The 10,292-nt window shown below is 41.7% G+C and overlaps 1 protein-coding gene across 1 annotated transcript; it reads right to left on the reverse strand.

The window, feature by feature from the left end:
- Positions 1–1,675: 1,675 nt before the first annotated feature.
- On the reverse strand, positions 1,676–8,256 carry si:dkey-82o10.4 (uncharacterized protein LOC797793 homolog). Its single transcript, XM_061049869.1, has 5 exons — positions 7,711–8,256; positions 7,001–7,072; positions 5,687–5,813; positions 5,124–5,268; positions 1,676–2,091 (listed from the first exon to the last, which is right to left on the reverse strand). The coding sequence occupies exons 1-5, from the start codon at positions 8,122–8,124 to the stop codon at positions 2,007–2,009; spliced, it is 843 nt and encodes a 280-aa protein (XP_060905852.1). The 5' UTR covers positions 8,125–8,256; the 3' UTR covers positions 1,676–2,006.
- Positions 8,257–10,292: the final 2,036 nt, after the last annotated feature.

Genomic DNA, 10,292 nt, shown 5'->3' on the forward strand with positions numbered 1-10,292 from the left:
ACAAACAACAGGTTTTTGGCAACGACTGCGCGATCTGAGAAAATATTTGTTCTAGCTCGTTTAAATTGACGGGGATGTTACTGACAGAATTTTAATTCTTGTTTCAGCAAAGCAATTTAATTTTCTGTCACTTGGAGGACTTTTAATCTGATCTCTTGTCAATCTGTAAAGCACCTGCTTGATAAACAGTACAAGGACACACACACCCAGTTGAGGAGCTGAAGTGAAATGTTTGAAGTTGCTGCTGTTACTCTCAACAATAAAGAACTGCTGTTGTAGTGAATTCTGTGTGGGACATGGTCATTATCCAAAATCAATGTATATCACGATATGTATCGTATTGTGGGAGTTGTGTGAAATACCCGTTCCTAGTCCCTTAAGGCTCAACTTGCTTTTGAACCACATGTACACGTAGACAACCTGCTGCGACGGGAGCGTAAATGTTCACATATTCTGGATTCCTCTAGAGGGAGCACCACAATAAATCAGACGGGTAAAACACAGAAGTAAAGATGATCCATCGCAAGCTAGTTGGGCATGCATGTTTGATGGCAATGACACCTCATAGTGCGGCTAGTTGCAGACTTGATCTGTTAACTTTTCTTCAAAACTTACCGCCATTGTTGAAGCAGCTCTCTGGTGTCTCCGATCTTGTCACTTCCGGTCTCATCACCGTCCAACTCTACACTGCTCCTAGTGGTTATATATGCATATTGCAGCTTGCAGACGTGTAGCGTTAATTTCTGAGGACGTGCACAACCAACGCTCCAAACCACCGCAGGATACGCAAGGCTTCGAGATGCTCTTAAACATATCGAGTGAACGACAGCTCTGTCTAAACACATTGTACTACAATAGTGACATTTTGAGAAGTGGGTGTTGTAGTTTGGAGTAGTTTCCCAGCATTTTGTCTCTACAATGTCATTAGTTGTGCTTAGTTTTTTTTAGCCTTTAGCCTGCCTAAAAACCATCCTGATTAATGATTCGGATTCAGGTGTTTAAAGTGATCTTTACACTTGCAAGCAGTTGAAGCAGACAACCTGATTTTGTAATTCATGCATGAAAGAGGTCAACACTACCTCTCCCAACCTTATTAAAAATGAATACTGATACTGCTCGATGGGGCCTTGTCATTCTGTTTCAGGTAGTTTCATGACAGTTAACTTTTATTGAGCTGTTTCTGAGTTTTTGTTGCAGTATTAGAGTCCATGTAAACAGATCTTAAGGCTGGGTCAGAAGCATACATTAAATGGTTGATGGTACACTATGGTGCAAAGATTTATTGCTGCATAATATTGACTGTATCAAAGTTGATGGAGTTGAGTTTTACTGTTCATTCTTGACCTCTGAAAAAGTGACAGTGAAATCTGATTAACCTTCTCTTGACCGTTAGAGTGCATCTCTTGGTCTTCTTCGGTGGATGACATTTTCTTGGTCGTCATTCAGAGAGTGTCATCGGCTAACACCTGACCTACAGTACAGTTATCAAGCAACTTTGTTGATGTGGCAACGGCGGCCATCTTTGAGCTAATTTCTTACGTCCTTTAGGTATTCTAATTGCCACATGCAGAAGATGACTGTGATATGTTGTTGAAAGCTCCAGTGACATATCTAGTATATGGATGTACTCGGGAGTATTCAACAGATACTTTCAAAAAGAGTTTTAGACATTGGATTTATGTTCTACAGTTTATTCAGTGGAGTCATACAGTAATAAGCTGTGTAATTAAAATCCCTGGAGTGGGACTTTAAAGGCATCGTATTGTCTGAGGTCGACCTTCAAGTAGGAATAATTGCTAGGGTTTCAAGAGGGTCCTCGCACGGTTCGTGCTCGGGCCCTAACAAGGATTCATTAAAGAACTTTTGACATCTTCAGGTGTCTGCATAGCCATCAGTGACGGCTCTGGGTCTCATTTCATGTGGTCAGTGTCTTCGTCTGTGGTCCAGTTTCAGTAAAGCGGTACTCCACATGTTGTGTTAATGACTCACTAACGGCGTCGTTCATATCACTCAGCCATTTTCCAGTGCCAGTGCCAAACGGTTGTGACCGTCCAGTCAGGAGAGGCTCCACTCGTCAGCTCCCGGTGGAATCTGGAGGGAATAGGCAGACATTTTTTAACGGGACCTGAAAGTAAAACAGCCTCCATTCAACAGCCCTGATGATCAACTGTTTACTACAGTTGTGAGTAGCCTCACACATACTACCAACAACAACAACAACATTATTAGTTATGATATAAAAATATCAGTATCAGTATCGGTACATACGTTTATGTATCGGAATCAGATGGCAGCTGAAAAAAAGTGGATCGGTTTCGTTCCATGAGAAGTTTTTTGCGCATCACATATTTTTTATTTTTTTTGCATTTCATTAAATATTTATCACACTTTTTAAATTATTTTGTGTTTCATGAAATGTTTTTCAGTTTCATTCATTTCTTTTGCACTTGACCTTAAGGGCCACCGTACTCCAAACTGTTTTCAATCATGCATACTCTGTTTCTAATGAATACTCGTGTTATTTAACTTTTTTTTTCTTTTTCTTTTTTTACACTTATTTTGGGCTTTTTGTGCCTTTTAATGGAGAGATAGGACAGTGGATAGAGTTGGAAATCAGGGAGAGAGAGAGAATGGGGAATGACATGTGGGAAGGGAGCCACAGGCTGGATTTTAACCTGGGCCGCCCGCTTGGAGGACTACAGCCTCCATACATGGGGTGCGCGCACTAACCAATGCGCCACCAGCGCACCATGTTATTGAACATTTAAGAAGAGCATCCTGAATTAAATTTTAGTAGTACTAGTGGATTCAAAGTCCTGAAGGAAACAAGCAAATTGACCAAGACTAAAGTTCTTCTGGTGTTTCATCTTCACAACATCGAGGTGAGGATTCTTTATCCTGTCAGACGGTTTGCTACCTGTTGGAAAAACGTGGAAGTTTGAATAGGCTTATCCACTAGATGTTCTAAGACCTGAAACAATAAGAACTATAATCTGACTAACTAGATAACTGGGCATTAACAGCCACAGCATTTAGTCCCGCAACCAAGCAGATCACAGATTGAATCAGGAAAGAGGCTTTGAATGGGACATTATTCCTCCTTTTTGTGTGACCGCAGCAATTTCCCCCAAACAGAGCAGGGTTCTTTTTGAACAAGGAGTCAAAGGACTAATTCACACGCAGAAGAAGACCATCAATGCTGGCTTCATATAGCTTAAGGGAGATGAAACGGGTGACCATGGCGTCCCTTTTTCCTTACAACTTTATTCAAAGACATTTTAGAAAGCAGCTGTTAAAATGCATGAACGGTATTTGGCATCAATCAGCTGTTCCTCAGCAGCTGTGAGAAACATGGATACCAAGGACGAATAGTTTTTGTTTGTTCTGTCACAGGACGAGAGTCTGTCTCCACACGTCTGATGGTAATTAAGAACAGAAAGACCCCGTGTTATGATGGGACTTTTGTTCTCGCGCTTGCTTCATTGTAAAGCAATTTTCTAAATACTGAGAAATTCATCCACGCAGTTAGCAAAATGACGATTAAAAAAAAAAATTAAAAAAAACTACAAGGAAACAGCTTGTCTAATTGTTATAGTGCTTGTACAAGATTTGATTATTTGGACATCTTTTGCCAAGTAGGAACTTAAGTCTCACACTATTCAATTCTAGCTCTGATTGTCCACTCGCCAACATTTTTACGAGTGCCGACAAAAAAGCCCCAGAGCAGAGACAGATGGGCGCTGGCCCCTGTGAGCAACAATTTGCTTAAGTGTGAATGTTTTAAGATGCGATCTGAGAGTCGAGCTGAGGCTCTCCAACACACAAGCTACCTCCTAAAGCTGGCTAAGTATCCGGACCTGTGTGCAATCCTCCACCTGTAGTCTCAAATGTGTTTTTAACTGCAATGAAAGCTGTCAGGACCTCTGAGCTGAAGACAGCCCAAGGTTTTTGGACGAGAAAGATATGAGTGGGAAGAGTCTTAACACCACTAATAGTACATCATGTTCTTTTCTCTGTCTTCTTGGTTTTTGGCTGACGATCACTACACAGACATCTTGGATCTCTAGCCTCTTGTGGTCTATTTTTGGAAGAAAGAACTCCAAATTTGCAAACCGTCTTACATTTTTTTTCCTACATCACTTCTGTTGTATTTATGTAGTTTAGAGACGAGACAGTCTTGTTTCTGGATTACTCCGAGTCTTGTTATGTGTGTTATGTGCAGCCACAACTATTTAAGATACCCCGTTATACCACGCCTCCACCTGATGAGGAAACTAAGGACTTTTCATGTCAGCACATTTTAACTCTGGTTTACTGATCACTTATTGAATCCATCCTCACTTTTAATATCTCATCCTCCCTCACCACCAAACACAAAACCAAACTCTCCCGCGTCGTTAATCAGTTCACCCCAACTGTAACCGCTGTGTGATCAGGAGAGCCACCCTGATCGTCAGTCAGATAGATGATGATTGTTGAAGGGTTCAGAGAATGTACTGAGTAAGACAGAAACATGAGTAAATCCAACATAATTAGTTGAATTGTTTCCATGACCTTTGTAGTGAAAATCAAAAGTGTCAATTTGTGTGAATTTACTTTAAACGATATGAGTTGAAGTCCTCCAGTGAAATAAATTTCACCTTCACCGCTAAATAAGGCATTAAATATTAGCTGAACTCTAATCCACCCACACAAAACACTTGGGAATAATCTCCAACATGATCCTTCCCACACATATATATATATATATATATATATGTATATATTGGAAAAACATTTAAATCACCAACGTCAGCTCTGGCTCCGTTTCCTGCCAAACAAAAACAGAAGAGCCATATGCTGGGAAGCCAGCAGGTAACTGAGCTTTTGCCAACATATAATTATCTCTCTGAGTAAATATTTGTACCTTTTTGATTGTGATTCAGCATGCTCTATATGGGAAAATAAACCAGACAACAGCTGAGCAAATTAATGATCAAAAAGGAGCTATAGGAGAAGGAAGACAACGCCTGAAATAGATTTGGATATGCAAAATGTGAACGAGGGGAGATTTGATTGTAATCCATACTTTTGGATGTGTGGCGTGATTGCAAATGCGTTCAGAAGCTGAGCGGAGTGCTTACTCATAGACTGCGGTGACGATTTTCTTCGGTGGGCTGCCGTCTTCACTTGAGGCCACTCTGAATAACTTTGTGCCCTCGGGGTCTTCAGGACCTTCATGTGTTGACAGACACCAGAACCTCATGGTGATATGGCAGAACTTTCTACCTGCAAGATAAAGACAGACAACAGAGAGCATCCAGACAAAACATTAGACCTTTTTTATCCACCTTGTGACTTGGGGAACTCCTGGAGAAATGATTATGCAGGTACCTTCCGGTGACATGTAGGCTAGTTAGTCCAAGTGGCTCATTGCCATCAACAGTTCTACTCTAAATAATTCACCAGCTACTTCACAAGCACTGCTCTGTGTTTTTTGAAATAAACACTAGGTACAGTTTTTTTCAAATCTCCTTCTAGAGCTGTTGCACATGTTTCTTTGTTTGCACATCAGTGGACAGTATCCCTGTTTTTACTTTCTTAAGGCATTCTCAACCTATATTACAAAATGTGCCATTATGAAATACATTAAGCAGTCATTACAAAATGTGATTAATAAGAAGAAACAACACACAATGAAACCCACCGTGACTGTCAAAGACGACGGACACATCCTCCGGCAGCACAAACACAATATCATCCATAGCGATGGCGAGCTGCTGCCTCTTAGCTTCTGTGAGAGAACTGCACCTCTTCTCAACGTACTCGATCATCTGAAATGACAAAATGACATCAGGAAACCGGATAGACTAACATCATCATTTAATATGGATCCCCACAAATGAATAACTTTTGATCATTAGACCCAATATCAATATGTTAAGGTTTACATGTAGTGTTTGAAATTATAGAAAAGTATTAAAACTTTAACAAAACTACAGATCATCAGTCACAGCTTTTACCCAAAGTTTGTGCAAGCGAGAGGGAGAACAGTGGTGATCGGTTCAAGTTCAAAGGTCAGCCAGTGCTTAAATACTGACGTTTCTCGAGTCCTTCTTGCGTCTCATGAAGACAGAAAAGTTCAGCTGGGAGTACACTGTACGATTGACGCTGACGCACGACCAAAGCTCACGATTTACATGCTTACACTGTGCGACCTGATTGTCGGGCCGACCAGAGCTCACACTGTACTGAGTAAAATGGAGACTGAACATTCCTAATTGTCAATAGAAAACTCATGCAGGCCGAGGGTAAAATGCACGGCTCACATACAAACGCTGACAAAAACACTCTCTCTCTCTCTCTCTCTCTCTCTATCTGCATCACAAACAAACACAAGTCTACTAAGAGTTCAATCAGGACAAAGATTCCCCGTCAGCTGGAGGTCTGCAGATATTTCCTCCAATGTCTCTGTCATGATAGGATGGGGAAGACAGATGAAACAGGCATGCCTGCTGTTGCCATGGTGATTTAAGACGCTGCTTGTCACTTTCAGTGCAGACACAATAGTTGGGGGGAAAAAAGTCCAGAAGTCGGGCGTGCAGTTGTATGACCAAAAATATCAAACATGCCAGAAAATCACCTGACTTGTCGGGAGCAGCTGATCGGGCCGTGAGCATCAGTCGTGCATAACTCGAGACGTGTTATCAGGCTGAAGTTTAGTCTGACTTAAATATTTGTAGGCTCTAAATCGGGTTGATGTTTTGATGTTTCTTACAGACAGAGAAAAGGAGGTTACTCAGTCTAAATTGCGCAGAGTACTTTGCAAGAGTTTAATTTTAAGCAATTAAAAACGAGAAATTCTCCAAAAACGTGTGTGTAGGACTTCTCTGCTTGTTGCTGTGGTAACGAAACAGGTCAAAGTTTGAAATTCTGGTTAATGTGACAACCTGCCTGACTCTTTTACAAAGTGCTTCCCCTCAGGTGAAACACGTGTTGAAGTTTGTGTGTGACCTGTTACCTCTTTGGATACGATCCCCACCAGCCTGTGGTAGCTGCCGCTTGACATCATGTTGGAAACATGGACCAAAGCCTGGGATGGAAGAGGAACACACAAGGTGATTCATTCTCCTCCTGCGTCACGGTGGATCATGTTAGTCCTCTTTGTGAATCCATGTTGTTTAAAAAACAGACCCATGTTGGCGGGGCGGCTTCGCAACTCGGGAAATGAAACCACCCTACGAGCATGTGAACGCAGCATGAATCAAAACTCTTCAACATTATCTGTCACTGCAAGGTCGACGTCAAACTTTCCTCTAACTATTCTAAACATAAAACTTGTGTTTACCAGCAGATGGAGTTTGAATTTCAAAACATACAAATGCTGGTGGAGATGTTTCATAGACCTTGACAACTTTATAGGATTCTTTTTGATTAGTTCAACATACTGACATTAAATTGTGTAGCCTGGTGGTTTCTGTTTTGATCAATTATCTCCAAACTTTTAGGGAATTTTCACTCTTTCATCAGATAAAGTAAAACATTTCTACATCTATCCTGGAGCTTTTCATCTGTCCTTTAAGTTTTGATCGTTATGAGGCTCTTGTCTGACCCCCATGTCAAAGCGTGAACGAGATATTACCAGTACTGTTCAGGAGATAGGAGGCTTTTTAATCACTTATGCTATCTGGAGAAATGGATTCAGTAGTTAGTTCACGGCCTGTTGGTTACCTGCTTTACTCCTTTGTCAAACTCCTCCGAGCTGACGTCTAACTGAAAGTACAGGTCGATCAGATATATGATGACTCTGCACCGGATCCATGTGATGGGATCCGGGATGCCGACCACAAAGACAGCGGGTTGTCTCCCCGGGGGTTCCTCGGCTCCAGGCTGAGAGCTGAACAGTCTGTGTCTCTGACCGGCGAACACGACCCTCCGCCTGCACACCCTCCGGCCCTGACCTCCTCCTCCTCCGGTCTCCCACGTGAAAGGGCGCGCAGGACGCACACACACCCTCGTCCGCTGCCGGCTAAAGGCCAGCTGCAGGCTGCTGGTCGGGCCCTTCTTCCAGGCGCAGAGCCCGGGTGAGCAAGCCGCGAGGCCGCCGAGCTCCCGGCATGCAGCGAGGCAGGTGATCCGCTGCATCAGAGCGGAGAGGCTCTACCGGCGGCTTCAACACTGCGGACCGGGGCTGAAACAGCCACCATTGTCCCTGTTGTCTTTGGTAACCTTACGAAACTCAGCCCATGCTGTACCCACAATCCTTCTCGCGCTCACAACGTAAACACATATGACTGCTTCCTTCAGGTACAATAGGACATTCAAGACTTAACCGATGAATTGTATTCAATTTATTTGACATTTGCTTTATCTTCCACTTCTTTATATATAAATATAACTACTATATTAGTCTGTTCTGCTGCTATTTTTATTTCATTACGTTGTTGTACTGTATTTTTCTGATAGACAGCTGATAGCATTTGAAGAAGCTTTTCCAGTTATAGTTGTAAACCAGACATTGAGTTTATAGGAGATGGGCCTAAGTTCAAGTATGGAGGTCAAATGTTCTCATATAGATTTGGTATTCGACTATTTATAGGTAAGTAAGTAAAAACTTTTTAATATAGCATTTTTCAAGAACACTCGGTTACAAAGTGCTTCACAAATAAAAGCAAACAAATAAAATAATAAGGAGAAATAAAGGGGCGGAGCAAAGAGGACTGTAGCTGCAGGGGGTGAGGTCATGCATTGCTTTTTTTGTTGGTTTAGTTATTGGTTAAAAGTTATTCTAGAAGTTCTGGGTTTTGAACATAGTTTCTTTTGTTATTTGTTTAGTAAATTGAGTTTTGCGTCTCTTGAATTTCTGTGTCGTGTTGTATGTGGCTAACACTGAGAGGACACCCCAGGTTTAATAGGTGAGGCAGCTAGAGGATCAGCATGCAGGCCTATAGGTTTTTTCTTTTTTACCAGTGCAAGAGAGGGAACAGGAGACATGATTCTCTTTATTATGTTTGCTTTTTGCAAACCGAACCATCAGAAACGCAGACCTTTTGTTTGTCTGCGTGCACCACATCCTCATGGAGCATCAGTGGCCTCTTTATTAATGATTATGTTTGTCTGAATTCATCTAAATACTGTCAAACAGCCACTAAAGGCAATATTTGTACTGATTGGGTTGCTCTCTGTTTTAAAAACGAGAGTGCCGTAAGTTACAAGGGGCACGTGAAGGCAGCACTGTGGCTCTACTGACAGAATCCAGAAGAGGGCGCTAAATATCTATTTATCTGCCTCACGTCGTGCATGTGAGTATGAACTAGACAACTTTAAGTGACTTTCTCGTCGCGTGTGAGCCTGTTATTAAGACAGACAATATTCTAAAAAGTTTACAGTGTATGCACGCGCACGCACACGCGCCAACACTTGTTCCTACGGGCCAGCGGTTTCCGCCCAGGCTTTGTTTTCTGCGCAGGTGCCCAAAATGATTGTTCGGAAATGCGAAATTTGATCAGCAGACCAAAACATCATTAAGTCCCCGCTGTTGTCGGTGATTACAGGTCAGTGCCGTTTCCCCGTCGCTCCCTCTCCCTCCTCTGCACACACCTGCGCGCGTGCCCCGCCCACCTGAAGTTCTCTCCAACTAATTTTATTTATCAATAATTAGCAGCGCAGCACTTGGTTTATTTGAAATTGCGCTCAGACACGGAAACCTTTCCGGGATGTATCATAGTAATTATGTGTGTCAGTTGAGAATGCTTTTTACATCTGCGAGTCGGATGGAGCAGAATATTAACGAGGCCACGCTGCATGAGTGGGATTAATGTGTGAAGAACTGCACATAAACACACAAGAGAAGAAGAGTTAAGAGTCCAGGGCAACACTGGAATCAAAGTATTCAACCAGGATGGAGAGAGGAATGAGAGAATTAAAGAAGGATGGAAAAGAAGGCAGAAAAAAGTAAGATGGAAAGGCAGAGAAATAAGTGAAATTATTATTTTTGATTTAACCCATTGAGATCAAGTTCTCTTTCACAAGGGTCGACCTGGCCAAGAGTAGCACAAGTCATAATAAACATGACATTATTAAGAAACAGGTCACAAACAAGAAGTTAAGAGTAGAATTAAATGTGGTAAAAGTCTTTAAAATGAAATAAAATATTACCCACATTACAAACAGTCAGAAAATACACATTTTGCTTCCTATTCTAAAAGAAAAGGAAGAAAAATCACATTAATTCTTTGAGATGTTTTAGCAAGTGTGCCGAAAGGACTCATACATAATATTTAAATCTACTTTTTTTTTTTTTTAAATATCCT

This window comes from Labrus mixtus, chromosome 11, assembly GCF_963584025.1.
Source record: "Labrus mixtus chromosome 11, fLabMix1.1, whole genome shotgun sequence".
NCBI lineage: Eukaryota > Metazoa > Chordata > Actinopteri > Labriformes > Labridae > Labrus > Labrus mixtus.

Bases quoted from the DNA above. Each gene is read 5' to 3' on its own strand.
- si:dkey-82o10.4 (XM_061049869.1), bottom strand. From the start codon at position 8,124: ATGCAGCGGATCACCTGCCTCGCTGCATGCCGGGAGCTCGGCGGCCTC. The intron at 5,269-5,686 runs GTGGGTTTCATT...TTTATCTTGCAG, and splicing joins CGTCGTCTTTGACAGTCACG to GTAGAAAGTTCTGCCATATC. The intron at 2,092-5,123 runs GTAAGCACTCCG...TATTCCCTCCAG, and splicing joins ATCGTCACCGCAGTCTATGA to ATTCCACCGGGAGCTGACGA.